General features: G+C 39.3%; 1 protein-coding gene across 3 annotated transcripts in view; it reads left to right on the forward strand.

The window, feature by feature from the left end:
* LOC111158834 (midasin AAA ATPase 1) overlaps positions 1–21,800 on the forward strand; it is a 168,551-nt gene that overhangs the window by 98,264 nt on the left and 48,487 nt on the right. For all 3 annotated transcript variants that reach the window (XM_022521117.1, XM_022521118.1, XM_022521119.1), the window contains 16 exons: positions 3,046–3,205; positions 4,040–4,156; positions 5,472–5,680; positions 6,866–7,014; positions 7,394–7,605; positions 7,936–8,156; positions 9,049–9,162; positions 10,451–10,583; positions 11,658–11,773; positions 12,562–12,695; positions 15,862–16,019; positions 16,244–16,364; positions 16,726–16,936; positions 17,298–17,529; positions 17,843–17,969; positions 18,595–18,765. In XM_022521117.1, the coding sequence (XP_022376825.1) occupies positions 3,046–3,205; positions 4,040–4,156; positions 5,472–5,680; positions 6,866–7,014; positions 7,394–7,605; positions 7,936–8,156; positions 9,049–9,162; positions 10,451–10,583; positions 11,658–11,773; positions 12,562–12,695; positions 15,862–16,019; positions 16,244–16,364; positions 16,726–16,936; positions 17,298–17,529; positions 17,843–17,969; positions 18,595–18,765 (2,585 nt within the window). The remainder of the gene's footprint in view (positions 1–3,045; positions 3,206–4,039; positions 4,157–5,471; positions 5,681–6,865; positions 7,015–7,393; positions 7,606–7,935; positions 8,157–9,048; positions 9,163–10,450; positions 10,584–11,657; positions 11,774–12,561; positions 12,696–15,861; positions 16,020–16,243; positions 16,365–16,725; positions 16,937–17,297; positions 17,530–17,842; positions 17,970–18,594; positions 18,766–21,800) is intronic.

The raw sequence follows: 21,800 nt of genomic DNA on the forward strand, positions 1-21,800 counted from the left end.
AAAAAAAAAAAAAAAAAAAGAGAAAAAAGGAGTTGTTCAAGAAAGATGAATAATTATTCTTTTTGAATGTTTGGTAGAATTTACCAACTTTATCCCCTTTCTGGGTGACACCGATTTATTTATTTATTTATTTATTTTTAAAAAAGATTTTATTTATTTATTTGACGGACAGAGATCACAAGTAGGCAGAGGCAGGCAGAGAGAGAGAAAGGAGGAAGCAGGCTCCCCGCTGAGCAGAGAGCCCGGTGTGGGGCTCGATCCCAGGACCCTGGGATCATGACCTGAGCCGAAGGCAGAGGCTTTAACCCACTGAGCCACCCAGGCACCCCTGTTTTTTATTTTTTTAAACATAAAATGTAAATGTATTTTTGTTTCAGGGGTACAGGTCTGTGATTCATCAGACTTACACAGTTCACAGCACTGGGTGACACTGATTTATTTTAGTCCCATGGGAGCAGGAACTCAAGCTCCGAGGCATCTCTGGGTAGTAACTATAAAAATTAGGGCCCGATGGGCTGCCTGGGTGGGTCAGTGGGTTAAAGCCTCTGCCTTCGGCTCAGGCTGTGATTCCAGGGTCCTGGGATGGAGCTCTGCGTCGAGCTCTGTTCAGCGGGGAGCCTGCTTCCTCCTCTCTCTCTGCCTGCTTCTCTGCCTACTTGTGATCTCTGTCTGTCAAATAAACAAATAAAATCTTAAAAAAAAAAATTAGGGCCCGAGATTTATGTAAAAGGCTTTCTGGGAGGTACTGGTGCTTCTGAGATCTACAGAGGAAGAGCACAAAGATGACACCTGTCAGTCTTCTTCCCTGGAGAGTGGTCCAGCAGGCTCTAGGATGTATATGTTATAGTAGATGCCTGCTCTTGAGGTTGTGTCTTTAATGCAAGGAGGTGAGCCTCCTTCACATTAAATCTGGGTGCAATTGGTTGCCTCTGAGCTGGGCCCTGGGGTGGAGTCTGAGTGTGTGAGCCCTTTCTCTGATTAGTCTTGTGCTCCTGGGATGCAAGCCCTGTTGTTTTTAGAAGATAGATGTTTTGAACGCTTGCCTTTCAGGCACATGTTTTAAAAGTTGGGATTCCTGGGGCACCTGCGTGGCTCAGTTGTTGTGTGTCTGCCTTTGGCTCGGAATATGATCAGGGTCCTGGGATCAAGCCCCACATCGGGCTCCTTGCTCAGTGGGAAGCCTGCTTCTCCCTCTCCCCCTGCTTGTGTTCCCTCTCTCACTGTGTCTTTCTTTGTCCGATGTCTCACTGTGTCTCTCTCTGTCAAATAAGTAAGTAAAATCTTTAAAAAAAAAAAAAAAAAAAAAGTTGTGATTTCTGTTGTGTGGTTCAAACCATTTGTTCCATAGTGAAAAGTTCCAGGTTTTCAGGTCCTTCCCAGTTGTGGGTCACAGCATGCTGGTGGGGGGTTATGGTGAGATTATTTCTCAGCCTTTCCTACCTGCTTCAGTGTAGCAGGTAGTTTTTTGTTTTGTTTTGTTTTGTTTTTCCCCCTCCATTTGCCTGCTATGTAGTTGTTACTCAACCAGACCTCAGGATTTTCTTAGAGGAAGTTGTCCCATATGTAGCTGTCGATTCAGTGTGTCCGTGGGGGTAGGGTGAGTTCAGGATCTTCCTACACTGCCATGTTGAACCAGATCATTTTGATATTTTCACGCTTAATTTCAAGCTTTTTAAGGTCAGTTCAGAGTAACCTTTACTTTAGGGCTAGGTTAACCCCACTTTTTTTTTTTTAATAAAGATTTTATTTATTTATTTGACAGTGCACAAGCAGGGGAAGTGGCAGACAGAGGGAGAGGGAGAGGGAGAGGGAGAAGTAGGCTCCCCAGGAGGAGGGAGCCTGATATAGGGCTCTATCCCAGGACCCTGGGATCATGACCCAAACTGAAGGCAGATGCTTAACTGACTGAGCCACTCAGGCGCCCTGAGATTAACCTCACTATTTAGGCATCTCTGCTGAATGGCCTGTGTATTCAGTGGCATCTTTTTAGTGTGGCTGGTGGGAACTGGAGGGATACTCAGTCATGTATGAACTCTGGGAATTTTCCAATCATAACTCCCCGGCAATTGTCCTTTCCTTGCAAGTTTTCCCATCCTTGTGGAGCCTCACCTTTTACCTGCACATGCAGACTGTTACTTAGCCCAAGACTTCAGAGGCTCTTATCTAGGTTTCTGGAGCTCTGCGAGTAGCTCCTTCATCTCGAGTGCTCTGCCCTTCACTCTAGTTGTCTTGGCCTCCCTGAGTTCCAGTCTGTCCACTCAAATCAGTGAGACCTCTGTGGTATGTTTGAAAGTTCCCTCTCCTGCTTTGCAATTCAGAAATTGCTTCCAGGCAGAAACTGAGGACAATTACAGGGCTTTCTTTCTTCAGGTACCACAGCCCTGTGCCGTGCTGGAAGCAGCTGTTTCAAATATTTTGTATAGTTTTTTAGTTGTTAGCCATAGAGATAAAGTCGAACCCTTATTCCTTATGGGGTCCAGTGCATTATGCTCTGTGATAAGAGTAAGGGTCATAAGGCAGTTTCCAATAAAAAAGAACAGTTGAAAAATTTCTAGGGATGGACTATATAAACTACAAAGCACTAAGCAAATAAATAGCAGTTGTTACTATAATCCTATGATATGGTCTTTAGGAAGAAAGCCTGGTTTAATGACATTGATTTTCATTGTGCCAACTTTTACTGCCCTTTCATGTGATAAAAATGCAGTAATAGGTGGAAGACATTATTCTCCTTGTGCCATTTGAGAAACTGTAACCAAGAGTATTTACCTTTTCTGACCTTTGAGTCACCTCTACCTACCCATTAATTCAAAAAGCCATTAAAAAGTATTTTCTGCTACCAGACCTAATTTTTTTTTAACTTGTTTTGTTAAAACAAAAACAGAAATCTTTATTTATAGTTCATTACAAAACTTTTAGAACTTGGCCCGAAGTTTCCAATTTTCTTTTAATAAACTCGTAGGGGTTTTTGTTTGTTTTTCTTTTCTTTTTTTTTTTTTTTTTATTGCCATGGTTTGAAATTAAGTGCTGTGGCTGACATTTCAGAGTTTGCCAAACTTGTGGAAGAGTTCCGAAATTTTGGGGTGAAGCTTCTGCAGTCCACCAGTGGCCGCAGCCGTGGCACATTTGAATGGGTTGACAGCGTGTTGGTTCAGGCTCTGAAGTCTGGAGATTGGCTTTTGATGGACAATGTTAACTTTTGCAAGTAAGGACCTTCTGCTTAATCACAAGATTGAAATTTGGGATATGCTTGTCAAAGTAGAACCCTAGCTGGACGTTCTGGCATTTTGAACCCATTGTTAGCTAGAAATGTATCCTCAACCATATTCTGTAGGCTGATGCCTGTTGAGAACGAAGGTAGTCGTCATTAGCTGCAAGATTTTAGTTCTGTCTGACTGTTTTGAGCTAAATTGAAGGCTAACAGAATTGGATTACTTTTCCAACCATTTTTGAGGTAGACCTTTTTATTTAACATCAAAAATACTCTTTTTGTTAGGGGCATTCTTGAGGGCAGATTTTTGAAATGGAGGATCTTTTACAGGGCAGACATGTAGTAAGTGTGCATCAGTGTGTCTTGCTTTGATTCTAAAGTAAGGACAGAGATATCATAAAACTGCCATAACACACGGCATAATAGAAACTACTCCAGGTCCAATGATGGGCTTCTCTACCTGGAGTGTTTTTCAGAATGTTTGAATTGAAATCCAGTTGCCTTCATATTGATTTGGTAATGTTGGGAAGTTGGGGAGATGGAAGGGGAAAGAGAAAAGAAAGAGCTATATCATGGGACAATTTTCCTTAATTTATTTAATCGTGGAACAAATATTTTGTATATTTACTGTGTATGAATCTCTGGGCAACATGCCTTGGGGAGTGAAAAGGGGGATGGACGGGGAGAGAGCGAGCACAGTTCTATATGGGGGAGTGGTCCAGGCTGAAGGAGGACATGGGTTGGGAACAGTGGGAAGCCTGTGCAAGGAAAAGTAGAACCAGTGTAGCATGTCAGTCTGTCACCATTATATTTGAATTCTTTGTGCAGCCCATCAGTGCTGGATCGTTTGAATGCTTTGCTTGAACCTGGAGGTGTTCTCACTCTTAGTGAGAGAGGAATGATAGATGGATCCACTCCCACCATAACACCAAATCCCAATTTCAGGTATTCGTGCCTCTTAACTTTCTTCTAAGAATCTGACTCCCTTAGTGGGGGAGGTGGACATTCAGTAGGACCTTCTTACATGTTATAGTTATGCATCCAGTCATAAGTATGTTCACCTACTTATTGATTCAGTTAACACATATTTATGGTGGCTTTGCTATTTGCCAGACTCTGGGAGCTCATCAGTAAACAAGAGGGGGCTCCTGGCTGTCTCAGTAGGTAGAGCATGTGACTCTTGATCTCAGGGTTGTGAGTTCAGGCTCCACATTGGACACAAAGCTTACTTTATTATTTTTTTTAATTTATTTTTTTAAATAATTTTACTTATAAGTTCACACAGCTTGACTTCCCCTTTATTTAATTTAATTTAATTTAATTTATTTATTTGACAGAGAGTGATCACAAGTAGGCAGAGAGGCAGGCAGAGAGAGAGGAGGAAGCAGGCTCCCTGCTGAGCAGAGAGCCCGATGCGGGGCTCGATCCCAGGACTCTGGGATCATGACCTGAGCCGAAGGCAGAGGATTAACCCACAGAGCCACCCAGGCGCTCCACAAAGATTACTTTAAAAAATGAAATAATAGAAAAATAAACAGAGGCGAGGTCCTTGCAGTGGGTTTGGGCTAAAGGGTAGAAGCAGGAGACTGAACATGAGTCTTTCCAGTCGTTCAGGTAAGATATGTGATAGCTTAGACTAGGATCGCCATATGAATGGGATTTGCTGATGGATGTGTGGGTTGAAAAAAAGAAGCAGCAAGGATTTTACCTGAATTTTTGGCTTGAGTAATTGGGTAAATATGGGAACCATTTATTGAGAAAGGGAAGACTGGCAAATGAGCAGGTTTGACATGGGGAAGGTCAGCAGGGAATCCGCTGTGTAGCGTTGGAGATGTCAGGCGGCTAGGTGGAGGTGTTGCTAGACATTGAATATATGAAGGTAATTGTTTCAGGAGAATACATTGCTCTCTTTTCTGATCTCTGTAGGTACGTTAGAATGATGAATTAGCACTATCTGATTTGGGGAATATCTGAAAATAAGAATTTTAACATTCTCAGATAGCTTTAAAGGTGCACTGGATAAATAATAGTTCCTAAAGAGAGTAGGTTTAGAGAAATTGATGTTGCTATATTGATGCATTTCGGCACTAGAAGGTAGAACACAGGTGAAAATAGCAGACTTTGAGTTAGTGGTATCTCCCTTGATAAGCTCCCTGAAGAGGAACCACGTAGGATTTGCCCTCACTAATTGTTGCTGAACTACATCATTGGTTGCAACTGGGAGTTTAATTTATTTTTCTTTGAATTACTCTATTACTAGACTTTTTCTCTCAATGGATCCTGTTCATGGAGAAATATCCCGAGCTATGAGGAACCGTGGACTTGAAATCTACGTTTCAGGAGAAGGGGATGGGAACATCCCAGATGACCTGGATATGAAAGTTCTGCTGCACAGCCTTGGGTTGGTGGGGGATAGTGTGTGCAACACCCTCTTGGCTCTACACACAGAGATCCAAAGCACTGTAGTAGGTAAGGTGCTTGACTTCTAGGCCTCTGCAGAGTTTTATTCTTCTAGAAATTCTTACGTTATTCCATTTGACTGCTAACCTAGGAATTCTTTTTTTTTTTAATTTTTTTATTTATTTGACAGAGAGAGGGAGATCACAAGTAGGCAGAGAGGCAGGCAGAGAGAGAAGGGGAAGCAGGCTCCCTGCTGAGCAGAGAGCCCGATGTGGGACTCGATCCCAGGACCCTGAGATCATGACCTGAGCCTAAGGCAGAGGCTTAACCCACTGAGCCACTCAGGCGCCCCTAACCTAGGAGTTCTTAAATTTAGTATACATGCAAATAGAAATTACCAGAAAAGTGTGTTAAAAATGTAAATGTGTTGATGCCCTTCTTCCCCCTAAGAGATTGGGTTCAGCAAGTCTGGGTGAGGCACAGAAATTAATATTTTAAAGAAGCTTCCCAGGTAGTTCTGGTGGATTCATTCGGACACCCTTATTTTGAGGAATACTGCTTTAAGCACTAAAATTTGTAAAGTTTGTCCCTCTTATCTGTAGGGTGGTCATTGAGTCTTTTGAAGGTAGAATAAAGAGAGAACTTTGGGCTGCTTAAAACAGGTGTTACTTCTTCTAAATGTCCAAATATACAGGAATAGGCAAGAATAATAGCAAAGGTAATGATAAAAAAATGACATGCTATCTACTAAGTAACTGCTATGTGTTAGGTACGATGTCAGTTGCTTTTTTAGTCTTCACATTAGTTCTTCAGAGCATGTTTTCATTTTATAGATAGGGCTCAGGGAGGTTGAGTAATTTATCAAAGCCAGTGAAGTTTCAATGTAGTTCTGTTGGATTTTAAAGCACATGGTCCTTTATGAGGCCATGCTCATTTTGCTACTTCAGTGTGTATCAGCTTTAGATTAAGGATATATTTGACCAGGCTTTGTCATACTTGTAATTGTCACTTTCCAGCAATATGCTTTTGACAGCCAGAAAGGGAGGGGGGAGGCAGAATAGGGAAGGAATATGAATGTTTCCACAAGTCCATAATGTGCTACTGAGACCCTAGATTCCACTTAGAAGGCTTTCTAAGGGTAAGTATTGGGTGGATTTGAGTGGAACGAAGTTTGATGTGAAGATGAATTTATCTGTTTTCATTGGACAGTTTATAGAATCTGTTGCTCATAAATGGCAATTTTTTTTTTAATAGGTTCTCCAACATCCTCTATTTCAACTCTAATTCAGACAGCCTTACTCATTGTGCAGTACCTACAGCGAGGGCTGAGTTTAGACAGAGCCTTTTCTGAAGTGTGCTGGGAGGCATATGTCCGCTCCCAGCATTCACCAGCAAACCAGAAGGTACTAAGAACTGTTTGGAAGAGCTTTCTTAGTTATAATACTCTACATTATTTAGGTGGAGGAAATTCTTCCTATTGATGGTAACTTTAGTGAGCTGAGAGTGGAGCACTTCAGTTACTCTCTAGTAGAGATCTGCTAGCTAAGTACTTTCCTGGAAAATAGGTTAAATGTAAGTATACTTTTTCGAAACTTAGTTGTCATCAAAGTGGAATTTAGCTTGTAATGTTGAAAAATGAAGGCTGTGATGAGAGAAGGCTGTGATGAGAGTTGTCATGAGATGATCACAAAGGGCCTGGGAAACTATTAATACTCTGCAAGTTTCTGGAGATAGCACTTGTATGTTGCCTGTACACCCACGTGTGTTTTTATCTCTTACCAGCTTGTGCAGGCTTTACTGGAGAAACATGTTTTTTCTCTGCGAGCACATGAAACCTGGAGTAACTCCATTCTTGCCATGGGCCTGTGGCCAGATTCTCTGCCTTCAGCTCTCTTTGCTACGGAAGATTCTCACTTGTCTGTAGTCCGAACTGATGGACAGATCTTAGTGTATTGCCTCAACAGGATGAGCTTGAAAACTAGCAGCTGGGCCAGGTCTGTGAGACCTTCAGTTTGAGTCTCTTTGGCATCTTGACTTTTTTTTTTTTTTTTTGGTGGTAGTGGTCTTGACCCAAAGTGTTTGACCAGAATGTTAATGTGGTCATTTATTAACTAGCTATCATAGTTTCCTTGTTCATCGTAACATTGCTCCCTATTATTATTATTCACTCGATGTGTTTTAATTGTCCTTCTTCGAAGGGGACTAATCTTTACCCTTCACCTCTTGGATCCAATATTTGTAAAGTTATATTCCTGGTTCTTTGACATACAAAATGAAAGTTGATTCTATTACTGACTTTGCCTTATTTTTCAAATGAATTTTAGGATTCAGCCTCTTACCTTGCCAGACTTAGAGAAAATTATGCAGTCCTCTAACCCTGAGAGCTTGAAATTCAGTTCAGTTGAAGTGGATACTCACTGGATTGATGAACCAGATGTTCTGGCCATGGCTGTTAAATTTCTTATAGAAAAAGCAACCAATCAAGATTGGATGCTCAGAGTTAAATGGCTTTATCATTTAGCCAAGAATATACCACAGGGGCTGGGTGAGTCAAAAAGCTTAATTTGTATAATAGGTGAATATATTTACACTTATGCTATTTTAGTGCCTCAGTAGCTTTGTTATTCTGTGAGTACACTGTTAAAATTGTCACCAGGAGATCTCCTAGCAAGAAATTTGTGACTTGGCATTATTGTTTGCAGAGCTGTTAAAAAAAAAAAAAGTTAAGGCACATATATATCTGCCCTTAGATATGTTCTAAGAGTAACTTTTCCCCCATGTAATCCTTAGCGTTTCAGGATCTTGCGCCTTCCTATCAAATCCAAAAGGAGAATGTGCAGTGTTATGTTACTGTTTATTTTTTGAACATGCTGCTGTACTACTGTAGAACGTTCTGGGGAAGGTTGCTTTTGGTAACTTCATTTCCCCTTAAAAGTGCATAAGAGACTTATTTCAGTTCCAGTGCTCTAAGTTGTGCTTAATTTCTTTGTACTTTTTTCATTTTAAGAGGAAAACCCAACAATAACAACATTGCATGCATTGCAAAGTATAGGACTTGGAATTTGTTGGTAGAACTTGTTGCCTAAAGTAATTGAGTTTACATGAACCTTTCTATCCGTGAGAACTTAGCCAGGGAATGTGTATATTGTGTGGTGCATGTGATCTGTCTAAAATTGTATACAGGGAATTTATATATTATCTGCATTGTCCTATATGAGGACTACCAGCCACAGGTAGCCACTGAAATGTAAATATACATTAATTAAAATGAAATAAAATCTAAAATCCAGTCCTTAGTTGCACTGGCCACATTTCACGTGCTTACTAACACATGACTAGTGGCTGACAGTGCAACTATAGATGTTTCCATCACTGCAAAAAGTTTGCTTGGACAACTCTACTTTTAATATTAACATTTTCTTCTCCTTCCTCCACAGAATCAATACAGATTCTTTTGGAAGCCAGTGCTGCATCTCTTAGGAATTTTTACTCAAATTCTCTCTCAGCGGGGGTCAGTAATGTCATCAAAATATTACAGCCAAATATAACAGGTACTGCACCTCATTTGATTTTGAGTTCTCAGCACAGTTTAGGGAACTGGTCCCATCAAGTCTACGGAAAAAGACCTGTCAGAACTGCCACTGTAATAAGCACTGTATTTTGGAAGACTCACAGTACCCAGGTGCAAATGCTACTTCTTTGTTTGAAACCATCCCTTTTTCCTTTAGACTTTGAAAGATGATGATGATACACAACATAATGGGGAGAGCACAGGAGTTGGAAGACTGGTCTCTGGTCCCAACTCAGCCACAAACTAGCTTTTCATTTGAGAGCCATCTTCCATACTTATTTTAAGCCTGTGTTTGAAAAATATGGGAATTAAATTCGTATCTCTTGGATCCCTTCAACTCAGAGCATTCTGAGTTGTTAAGAGAAAAGTTTGTTTGTTTGTTTTTTTTAAAAAGATTTTATTTATTTATTTGACAGACAGAGATCACAAGTAGTCAGAGAGGCAGGCAGAGAGAGAGGCTCCCTGCTGAGCAGAGAGCCCGATGTGGGGCTCGATCCCAGGACCCTGGGATCATGACCTGAGCCGAAGGCAGAGGCTTTAACCCACTGAGCCACCCAGGTGCCCCAAGAAAGGGCTTTTAAAAGCAAAATCTTGAGTTGTTTTTGTTTTTTGTGTTTTAAAGATTTATTTTCTTGAAAGAGTGCACTTGTGCATGGGAGTGCCAGGGGGACTGGCAGAGGGAGAAGGAGAATCTCAAGCAGACTGTGCACACTCAGGGCCCAACACTGATCCTGTGTCAGGACTTGAGGCTAGATCCTGTGACTCTGAGATCAGGACCTGAGCTAAAACCTGAGTCGGACACTTAACTGACTTTGCTACCTGGGTGCCTCCTGAGTGGTTTTTCTTCCTGACAGCAAATGAAACATATTTATTCATTTGCCACCATGTGAGTTAGGTTTTTTTTGAGGTTAATGACAACAGATTGGGTGATGAAGCTCATAGATTGTTTTCTGACCAGCCGTGGGACCTGGGCAAGTGAAAGTATTGGTTGGAATGCTTATGTTCTAGAGGGATTACCTTATATCCTGCAGTGGAGTGAATTTTCAGGACTAGTAGAAATTTAGCATTTAGAAAGGAAATAGTGTAAAAGCAATTGATCTATATTTTTCTAGTGTTGTGGGCTGAAACCAGCAATTTTCTTATTCTCTTTCTTTCCCCATCAGGACTGAATGTGATCAAATTAAGACAGTACAAATCTTCCACTGAAATTTTCTAGGCAGGGAGTTTAACTGCCAAGTTCTATTTTTTGTTTTGTTTCTTTAAACCAGATGAATTTGTGATCCCTTTGGACCCCCGATGGAATATGCAGGCTTTGGACATCATTAGAAACTCCATGGACTTTGACCCACAAACAGACCAGCCTGAGCAGCTCTTTGCCCTTTTAGAGTCTGTTGCAAACAAGTAGGTGAAGCCTGCTGTTTTGGGCATGTTTGCCTTCCTATACAATATGGCTTTATCGATTATACCTTTTTTAAACTCTGTCAAATTTAGCTTACATGTGTTTAATCTCCTGAACCTAAGAAGTGGTGGGATGTTGGATGGGATTCCCTTCATCACCACCTTGCCTTCATGCTCCATGCTCAGTGAAGTAACTCTGAATGCAAAATGCCTGTAAATTCTGCAAGTTCTTAATAATTTAATAGGATGCTTTTAAGAGATACATTAGCTTAATGTTAATATTGTGTTTTATTTTGCAGTTAATCCTTTATCATATGACCTAGAGTCATATTTCTATTGTTTTCTATTTATGATTCTCAGCAGTTCCTCCCATTTTTACCTGCTCATTCTCTCACAGCCTTGTGTCCACGTCATTTCCCATCCTTAAATGTTGAGACATGTGGAGCCTGCATCCTTATGTGCACACCCAACATACAAATTCACCTAATTGTTATATAAGCTGGTCTTTCCTCACATTTAATGTAATGGCCAGCAGTATTTTTTTAATTGGCAAACAGTGTAATGTAATACCTTTTTACAAATAATTTTATAATTGAGGTATAATGTACATTATAGAAAAGTACATTTAATAATGAGTATATTTGGTTTCAGGGAATTTTCAAAAGGTGAACTCATGCATATGGTATGAACCAGCACTTCAAAGGCCCTCTTGTCTCCCCTCCTAGTAACTCCCCCTGGTGCCTCCCCAGGTAACTTATAACACCGGAGGTTAATGTATGACGGCCGCTTTGAGGAGTTCACACTGTATTTAGTGGGATCACAGCAAAGCCTGGCAGTCTACCTAGATGCACCTTTTCCCAGCCCTCTGTCTTCCCCACCCCCTGCCCAACACACAGTCGTCATCACTTTTACCTCCATCTCTTTAGTCCAGAATTCGGAGGGGATGCAAAGGAATGGCAGGTTGAAGGAGATTGATCTTCCAAGGATTCTTAAGATTTCAGCAGGTAGAGGATGTGATTGTGAAATAGAATACACCAGGAACCAATAATATTTGTTATGTTATTGATCTCATTTCAGGACAATCCTGTATCTTGACCGGGAAAAACGTATTTTTACTGAAGCAAATCTGGTTTCTGTTGGTGGCAAAAAGTTAAGAAATAGTGTTTTGAGAATGTCCTTTGAGTTCCATAAAGGTGAGAAGTTTACCTTTTATATTCTTGAGTTATGGATCTGATCATAAAATGTTGCTTAAGAGACCTTCAGCAGCTGCTGCCATTTTACTGATTTCTTTTGACTTGCTGGCCTGATTGTTCAATAGTAATGACTAACTGCTTTGTACATGTCCTCAATTTCATTTACTTTTTATAGTAACCTTATGTGGTGTAGATCTTATTTTGTGAAGAGAGGAGAGGGACGTGCAGAGATCCTGATGGTCACATCTCTAGCAAGTAACAGAGCTAAAATTTGAAATCTAGATCTGTTGACTCAAAAAGTTCACGCTTCTAAGTATTTGGTTATAGGTTCTTTCTTCATCCTTTATTTTTTTTAAATTGAAAAGATATCTGCGCTTGCTGGAAAAAATTTGGACTGTATGGAAGCATAAAAAGTGAAGTCTGCCTTTGAAGCAGTTCTTGTTAACAGTACCTTCATTTGTATCCTCTCCTCTGTGCTGTTTATTCATTCAAACATATATACACTTTGTTTTTGTTTTGTATTTAAACACGTATTTGTATAAAATATCCATTATTGCTCAGTAATTTTAATTTTTCACTAAGATGTTAAGAACTTCTATAGATATGCATACCTGATCTTTTAAATTTAATATGGTGATAGTAGGCTAAGAGTTTGCTTTCAGTTTTGACCTTTCAAAACTGACCTTCATACTGGAGTTGCAATTAAGTTCCATATTGCATTTGACTTTGAAAATGTCCAGAGATTAATTTAAATCTGATCGAATGTTCTTATTTATGTCAACTCTAAGATCCAGAGAGCTATCACAGTCTGCCCCCTGAAATTGTGGTCAATCTTGCTGCTTTTTTTGAACTTTGTGATGCACTAATCCTGCTCTGGGTCCAGTCATCTCAGGGGATCGTATCCAATGCCAGTGTCATTGAGGTGAGGAAATGTACCTCATGTTTTTATTTTGTGTCAAGACAAATGTTTAAGATTTTTAGGGGTGAGACAAGCTATAATGTTATTATATATCCAATATTACTTGAGAAATTTAATTGTTCTTAACAGATACATATATATATATTTTATATATATATAAAATATATATAAGATCTTAGAGCTTTGTGGGTATATAATTGACATAATAAATAGCATATATTTGAAGTGTAGAATTTTATGTTTGGCATGTATACACCTATGAAGCCATTACCACAATAGTGAACATATCCAGTACATACCCTCAAGCCTTTCCTCATGTTCTTTTGTAGTTCCTTTCTCTTCCTTGCCCCCACCCTAAACCAGGTATCCATTAATATGCTTTTGGTCAGTTGCATTTTTCTAGCATTTTACATAATGGAATTATGCAGTATACTTTTTTGTCTGGCTTTTTTAACTCAAAACAGTTATTTTGAGATGTATCCATATTGTTTAGTGTATCAAGAGTTCATCTCTTTTTATTGCCAAGTAATATTCCATCAAATGTATATGCTACAATCTCTACCTCTTGGAGAACACTGGAATTTTAGTTTGTATTTTAATCCACTTAAGCCTTCTTAGACATCATTATTGTATATGGATTTCCTTGAGTTTTGAATCCAGATTATTCTAGTAATTTCAATAAACTAGAACAGTAGGTCTTAACTTTTAAGACCATAAAGGAGTCTTGAGTCCAAAAAGTTTACCAAAGATTCTAAAGAACTTTTGTTTATATAGTCACATCTGTCCGTATTTACTATATTAGGAAATAAATCTGAAAAATACAAAATATATTTATTAGTTTGCTTAAAAAATACAGCAAATCCATTTAATGTTAATAGGAATAAAATTTTTAATGAGAACTGTTTTTCAAAACAAATTAATGGAAAGTACAACTGTCTTTACATTTCTGCAAGTCTCTTTAATATCTGGATTAACAGAAGAAAATGGACTCTGTTTTTGCATTCATTCTCTTATGTTATATTGTTTCAGCCTCTATTCATATAGTTACACTCCTCCCTTTTCCAACCTCGTATCTTCATTGCCATTTCATATAATTGTGAATAATTTTCTTCGGTACTGTACCACAACTTGACAAGTGATAGTTTTCTAAAGTTTACTTGTAATGTGGAATCTGATAATAATACACCAAATTCGTCATGCATCAAAATCTATTCGTCTGGCTTGCACTTTGGATGGACTCTTACTCTTGTAGGAATTGAGCTCGTGCTTTGGGAATTTGGAAAATATTTTTCATGGAGTTACCAGATCTTCCAAATGTTGACAAATCATTCTTCAATGTCAGCAGAGTCACACTCATGTACAACTATCACAAACCTCATCAGAAAAATTTTGAAATATTGGGAATTTGTCAGGGTCTTGGTTTTTCAAACTTCTGGGTTTTGCTTTGAAAGCTTGACTTTTATCACTAGCAGCAAATACTCTCAGTTGCTTTTCTTGAGCTGACAGATTCACTTCATTTTCAATATATAGTGTTTGCCATATACCCGATCACAGTTTGTCCATCCCACCCATCCCCCCTCTTTCTGGTACTGTCAGTGCAAATGTTAACATAGTGAAAAAAAGGTAAATAATTTGATATTATGAAAGTAGCTTTTACCTCATGGAATCTCGGAGAGAAAACGCTCAAGAAATCTTGAGACAACTTTGCTATAAAAATAGCTTTTAGGGGGCGCCTCCTGCCTCTGTCTCAGGTCATGATTCCAGGATCCTGGGATGGAGCCCCTCATCAGTCTGTCTGCTGGGGTAGGGGTGAAGCCTGCTTCCCTTGTTCCACTCCCCCTGCTCATGTTCCTGTTCCCGCCATCTCTCTCTTTCAAATAAATAAATAAAATCTTAAAAAAAAAAAAAAAAATTTTAGAAGAGCAATGATAGAGACACACCTGATTTGCATTACAAACCTACTTTAGTGAAAACAGTAGGTATTAACACAAGGATAGACATGTAAACCAATGAAACCAGAAGGAATTCAGAAATAGATCTTAGAGTTAATTGATTTTTTTCTTCTAAAAGTGTAAAGATATTTTAATGGGGAAAAACAGTGTATTCAACAAATTGTGATGGAACAAGTACAATAAAGTTCATATAGTAAAGTTAAAAATGAGCTTTTACCCCTGTCTTACATTATATAGAAAAACTACCTCAAAAATGGGTCATAAATCTAAATATAAAAGCTAAAACTATGTACTGTCTAAAAGAAAACATGGGAGAAAATCTTCGTAACCTGAGGATAGGCAAAGATTTCAGAGGATTCTTCATAAGAGAAAAAATTTGATAAGATTTGTCAAAATCAAAAACTTGTTTTTTTAAAAGATTTTATTTATTTATTCATGGGAGATGGGGGGTGGCAGAGGGAGAAGCAGGCACCCTGCAGAGGAGGGAGCCCGATGTGGACTCACTCTGGATCATGACCCTAGCTGAAGGCAGATGCTGAACCCACTGGGCCCCCCAGGCACCCAAAAACTTCTGTTCTTAATTGACAATGTTAAGAAAATGAAAACACTGGGAGAAACTGTTAAAAAACGGGCTGTATACGTGAAATTATAATTGTATAATATAGAAACTATATGTAAATTATATAAACTAGAACAGCCCAAATTTTTAAATGGGCAAGATAATTTGAATAGATGCTTTTCAGAAGATATATGAATGCTTAGTAAGAACTTCAAAAGTTGCAACCTCGCTAGTTATCAAAGAAGTGTAATTGAAACCACAGTGAAGTACCACCCACAAAATGGCTAAAATTAAAATCACTAACAGGATTAAGTATTGGTAAGGAAACAGAACAACTGAATACTCATGTGCTGCTGGTTGGAATATAAAATAGTGCAGCTGCTTTGTAAGAGAAGTTGGCAGTGTCTAATAAAATTGCATGTATACATACCCTATGACCCAATAATTCCATTTTCTCTAAGGAAATAGCTCTGAACTTCAAGTGGTTGGAGGAAAAAAGCTGTGCCTTCTCTGGCTGCTTTAATGTCCCTAAAAATATTTCATTCGAATGCTAGACCATTTATGTGGGTATGTTGAGTATTGATTAACAATTGAAATCTGTGTCTTGTGTCTTTTCCTGAGAAATGTTTTTGAGTAGTTTGGTTTACTTTGTTTTTAGATCTTGGATTCTCTGCGGTGGCGGGATCGGTTTTGGACTGTGGCTGACACAGTAAAAGTGGATGCCCCAGGCCTCGCCCTGCTTGCCCTTCACTGGCACTGGGTTTTAAAACATTGGGTCCGTCAGATTCCCCAACTCCTAATGAACCACGAGGACAAGTAAGACTCATATTTAGAGTAATAATGTCAACATCTATAGTACTGATGATGATAAAGAAAAAAGGGTTTGGAATTGAAACTTCTTGCTTTACTTTGGTTGATTCCCTTAGTCTATTGGTGAATATAAAGCAAATATAAAATGTAAATGATGCCTCTACTGTGTCTCTATACTATCCAGCATTTCCCTTTTTCCTTACTCCCCTCTGCCCTTTTCTCCTTTAAAGATACTACAAAGAGATTCAGACGGTCTCAGAACATATTCAGAATTGCTTGGGGAGCCCGACAGGTGGCTTCACTGGTATAAAGAAGTTGCAAAAATTCCTGGGACGACCATTTCCTTTTAAGGTACAACTTAGAAACATGTTGTAAACACTAAGATTTGACCTTTTCTGAAGTTCTGGAGCCTGGGGACTGCCATTTAACTAGACTCATCCTTTCCAATAACACTTAACTTTCAGATGTTCACAGTACTATTAACTGATTTGTTTAGTGTTAACGTTTTGCTTATTCTTGGAGAGTGTTGCGTCTGAGTAGAGTTTTAACTTTATTACTATAAAATCTCCTGAGAGTAACAGGAGTAAACAAACCTTATGTTTTCTAGAAGCGTTGTGGAAACGTTTCATATTTTTTTTAGACATTAAACAGGCTGGTAAAAAGAATCTCATTTCTCCTCTATAGTAGGTTCTCCTGGGTTTTGTTGTTTCAGAATAAGCTGGTGGTGGAGTGTTTGTCTCAATTGAAAGTCCTTCACAAAGCACTTGCCATCAGAGAGCGGATGTCTGCCCTTGGGGAAAGTGGATGGTGGGAAGACATTAAACGTCTCCAAGTGGTTGCTTCTGAATGGACTTTAAAGAAAAGTCTCTTGCAGGCCTGGGGATTAGTCCTCAAAGCTAATATTCTGGAAGATGCCAACCCAGGTAATATACTCTAGAGTTTAGCCTGCTGACGGATGCTCCAGAACTATCTGCCACTCTGCAGCCAATAAGTTTTTAAGTTTTTACCTTAGATTTTCTTTTTTTCTGTTTCTTTTTTCCTTTTCTCTTTCCCTTTTCTGGGTATGCTATAACTACCATTAAGTGAGTATGTCAGGCAGAGAGATGGGCTTTACAGATACTGTTTAATTCTGTCGTCAGAATCATGCAGGTATTAGTGATGTCATCTCACAGGTACAAAACTTAAGCTCAGGTTAAACTCACAGTCACATAACTAGTTCTTGGGAATCTGAGCCTGTTCTGTTGACCACAATGCTGTTAATATTACATGTGTCTTTTTGTCCAGATGAGTTGAAGTATATTGTGAATGCCCATTGTTCAGAACTAAAAGCCAAAGGAATTTCACTTGGTTTTCTCGAAAAAAAGCACAATGAAGCTTCCTCCCTGTTCCAACCAGACTTTACCTCCTTAATCCAACTCACCAGGAATGTTCAGTTGTGGCCTCCAATGGAGTACCTAGCTATGCTTTGGCAGTACAAAGTGACAGCTGATTTTATGACACAGGCTTGTCTAAGAAGGTGAGCCATTTTCCTTGGGGGAACTTTTTTTTTGTTAGGTTATTCTATGGATCCTACATGTGAAACATAGCACAGACTTGTCTTAAAGGGGACTAGCTACTAAAACCAAGGGAAATCTGTTGCCACTGATTCTTTGCCTGTTTTGACTCCACCTTTTCAAGTTACTAGGTGTCTTTCCAGTAAAATTGCTTGTTTGTATTTTAATAAATGCATTGTAAGTTCTGTGTGTTCCATCTTCCCATACGTAACAGATTTCTAGCAGTTTATTGACAGTCCACGACCCATCCTTTCTTCCTCTTTGTTTGTGGAACAGGTCCAGCAAAAATCAGCAACCACAGATAGATGAGGAGATCAGTCATCACATCACGTTTTGTCTTAAGCACACACCAATTGCTCCACAAGAGCTTCGAGATCTTTGGTTCCTATTGCACCATCAGAAGGTAAAAACTAAGATCAAAAAGGGAGATAAAGCTTCTTAATGCTATGGCCCAGTTAAACTTTCTGTGGCAGACTGGTTGCAGAATGTTCTGTTTATGTCCAAAACTCAGTCTTACTTGAATTAACTTTGAAAGGGGAGAATTTTGAGTGTTTTTTGCATTAATTACCTGGGCATTCCTCAACTCATCACAGAATCATTCTGTTTGGTTTCCAGTTAAATAACACTAAATTATTTGCTTATTTTTATTGTTTGTGCAAAAATACATGTGAGTGTTATAACTCTTTCCCCCACGAGTAACTATCGAATGTCAATAGTGGTAAACAACAGTTATTATAACTTCATTAGTGCAACCTTTTTTTATAATGCTTTTGTTCACTTACCTGTTTTGCTGATATTATATTTGTGTGATTCACTTGTATTTCCTTATAAAAAGCAGATCTCAGTTTTCTAAAATTATAAATAAGATAAGTGGCTTAACCAAGATGACCAGGGTGGTAGGGAATCAGGGACTTTAGAATTAATATATTTAAACCCATGTTAATTTTAGATGAGTCTTACAAGAGGGAGACCTCATAACTTGATTAATGGAATTTTTCTCAAATATTCTTTTATCTATTTATCTTTAGGGGTCTACTGAAGAAATTATTTCCTTGTGGTCTGACTTGTTTAATTCCACATTTATGTCTTTTTGGAGTAGTACTGTGACTACAAATCCAGAGTACTGGCTAATGTGGAGCCCTCTGCCTGGTGTAGAGCAGAGGGAGATGCCCAAGTCCCTTTTGGACTCCACATTGAAGGTTTGTTGGCATAAAATCATAGAAGTGTTTGATAAAAATTCTTGATCTAGCAATAAACATTTTTTTTTAAAGATTTTATTTGTTTATTTGACACAGAGAGAGATCACAAGTAGGCAGAGAGGCAGGCAGAAAGAGAGGGGGAAGCAGGCTCCCCACTGAGCAGAGAGCCCGATGCGGGGCTCGATCCCAGGACCCTGGGATCATGACCTGAGCCAAAGGCAGAGGTTTTAACCCACTGAGCCACCCAGGCGCCCCTCTAGCAATAAACATTTATTCCTAGGACAGAGCAGTAACTAAATAAGTGATTGCAATACTTTATTTTCTGCAGGATGTTAGTAAGAATATCTTCAAAAAAGACACTCTGTCTTAAACCATTTGGGTTAAACATCTTCACTTGAGCTGTCTGGTTGGCTCAGTCGTTGAACATCTGATTCTTGGTTTTAGCTCAGGTCATGCTCTCCACACTCAGTGCAGGGTCTGCTTGGGGATTCTTTCCCCCTCTGCTTCACCCTCTGCTCATGCTCTCTCTCTCTAAAATAATAATAAAAAAGTCTTCACTTTCTTCTCTAATTATAAAATACCTTTATCCTAGTTATTAAATATTTTAACAGTATAGTAATGTATATGTACATATGTGTATGTGTGTGTATATAGAGTTGACCCTTGAACAAGACAAGGTTTGAACTGCACAGGGTCACTTACACATGGATTTTTCTCAGTAAATATGTATTTTATGTTGTGATTGAAAAGTAAGGTAGAACCAAATGCCTAGAAGCGAAGGGAGGGTAGAGGAAAGATGCAGGGAAGGCTGGAACAACAGGGCTCTCACCTGATTCTGGCACTCTTCCTTATTCCCACTACCTGTGCAAAACTCTGTTCATTGAGGTATTGAACTGAGAAAGGTACAAAGGGATGGTGGGTGTTGGCAGGTGTCTCACTGAAGTGACAGGGCCTATCACTGGAAGAGTTGACAAAGGACCACAGAATGATGACTCCCTGAGGTAAGGAGTCTAGGAAAACACCAGGGGACAGGATAAGTGCTTAGTAGGATTTTTGGTGGCAGAGGGTACAGGAGGGAGGGGTATTGTCTATGGTGCTGAAAGTCCAAGGCAGGGAGTTAATACCACAGGAATAGTGGCAGCTGGCTCTCTGCTTGCCAGAATTTCCTGTAAGCAGAAACTGTGTTAGAACCATGCAGCAGGAGTCAGGGGGAGCAAGTGACCTGGAAAAGGTGAGTAAAGGTAGTCTGCCTTCCCTGGTTCTTTGCCTTTCTCTGCATTCTATTTGGAAGGAGATTCTGCATTCTTGGGTAGAGGAACAAATAGCGGATATCCCTCCTGGGTCCAACTTTGCTACCTTTGGGGATGAGAAGACCTCTGGTGTCTTGTTCTACTGTACTATACATAGTTACATTTTTGGGTAGTTAGCCATTAAATACATGGATTTTTTTTTTTAAAGATTTTATTTATTTATTTGATAGAGAGAAAACACAAGTAGATGGAGAGGCAGGCAGAGACAGAGAGAGAGGGAAGCAGGCTCCCGGCTGAGCAGAGAGCCCAATGCGGGACTCGATCCCAGGACCCTGAGATCATGACCTGAGCCTAAGGCAGCGGCTTAACCCACTGAGCCACCCAGGTGCCCCAAAATACATGGATTTTTTTATTGCATGGGAGGGTTGCCACCCCTAACCCCGTGTTCAAGTACCAACTTTACATAGATAGATACTTACTAGAATTCTCTAGAAATAACTACTCTTTGCTTTTTATTCTTTTACATATATTTTATATTAAATGTATATGTAAACAAAAATAAGGTCGCTTTCTTTGTTCACATAATATGTCATGGAAGCATGTCATTCCAGCTTATTCTTTTTAAGGTATCCCATTGTTCTAATGTGTTGGAATTTATTTATTTTTTTAACTTTTTTTTTTTTTTTTTTTTTTAAAGATTTTATTTATTTGACAGAGAGAGAGAGAGAGATATCACAAGTAGGCATAGAGGCAGGCAGAGAGAGAGGGGAGGAAGCAGGCGCCCTGCGGAGCAGAGAGCCCGATGTGGGGCTCGATCCCAGGACCCTGAGATCATGACCCGAGCCGAAGGCAGAGGCTTTAACCCACTGAGCCACCCAGGCGCCCCTTAACTTTTTTTTTTTATGATTTTATTTATTTATTTGACAGAGATCACAAGTAGGCAGAGAGGCAGGCAGAGAGAGAGGGGCAGCAGGCTCCCTGCCGAGCGGAGAACCCGATGTGGGGCTCTATCCCAGGACCCTGAGATCATGACCTGAGCTGAAAGCAGAGGCTTAACCCACTGAGCCACCCAGGCGCCCCTGTGTTGGAATTTATTTAATTACTTGCTTATTCATAAATGTGGAGATTTCTTGCTTTATTTCCCCCTTCCTATTACAATCATACCTGCATCAACTGCTGTTACATTAACCTTTGTCTATTTATCCTAGTATTTCTGTGGACATATTATAAGAATTGGATTTAATCCTTGGTCAGAATGTCTGCACAGTTAAAGAAATTCATGGCCATTCTCAGAATGTCTGAGCAGGTGGTTTTTGATTTTTACCTCCCCACTCCCAGTTTTTAAATTCCAATTAGTTAATATACAGAGTAATGTTAGTTTCAGGTGTGGAATTTAGTGATTCATCACTTACACACAATACCTGGTGTTTATCACAAGTGCCCTCCTTAAATACCCATCGCCTGTTTAAACCATTCCCTCCAACTTTCCCTCTAGTAACCGTAAGTTTATTCCCTATAGTTGACTCTGTTTCTTTTTTGCCTCTTTTCTCCCCCATGTTCATTTGTTTCTTAAATTCTACATAAGAGTGACATTATATTTGTTTCTCTGACTTAATTCACTTAGCATAATACTCTAGCTCCATCCATAACATTGCAAATGGCAAGATTTCATTCTTTTTTATGGCTGAGTAATATTCCTGTGTGTGTGTGAGTGACACCCCCCCTCACATCTATTTTATTCATTTATTAGTTGATGGACATTTGGGCTGTTTCCATAATTTGTCT

This window comes from Enhydra lutris, unplaced genomic scaffold, assembly GCF_002288905.1.
Source record: "Enhydra lutris kenyoni isolate GAN:26980312 unplaced genomic scaffold, ASM228890v2 scaffoldscaffold63, whole genome shotgun sequence".
NCBI lineage: Eukaryota > Metazoa > Chordata > Mammalia > Carnivora > Mustelidae > Enhydra > Enhydra lutris.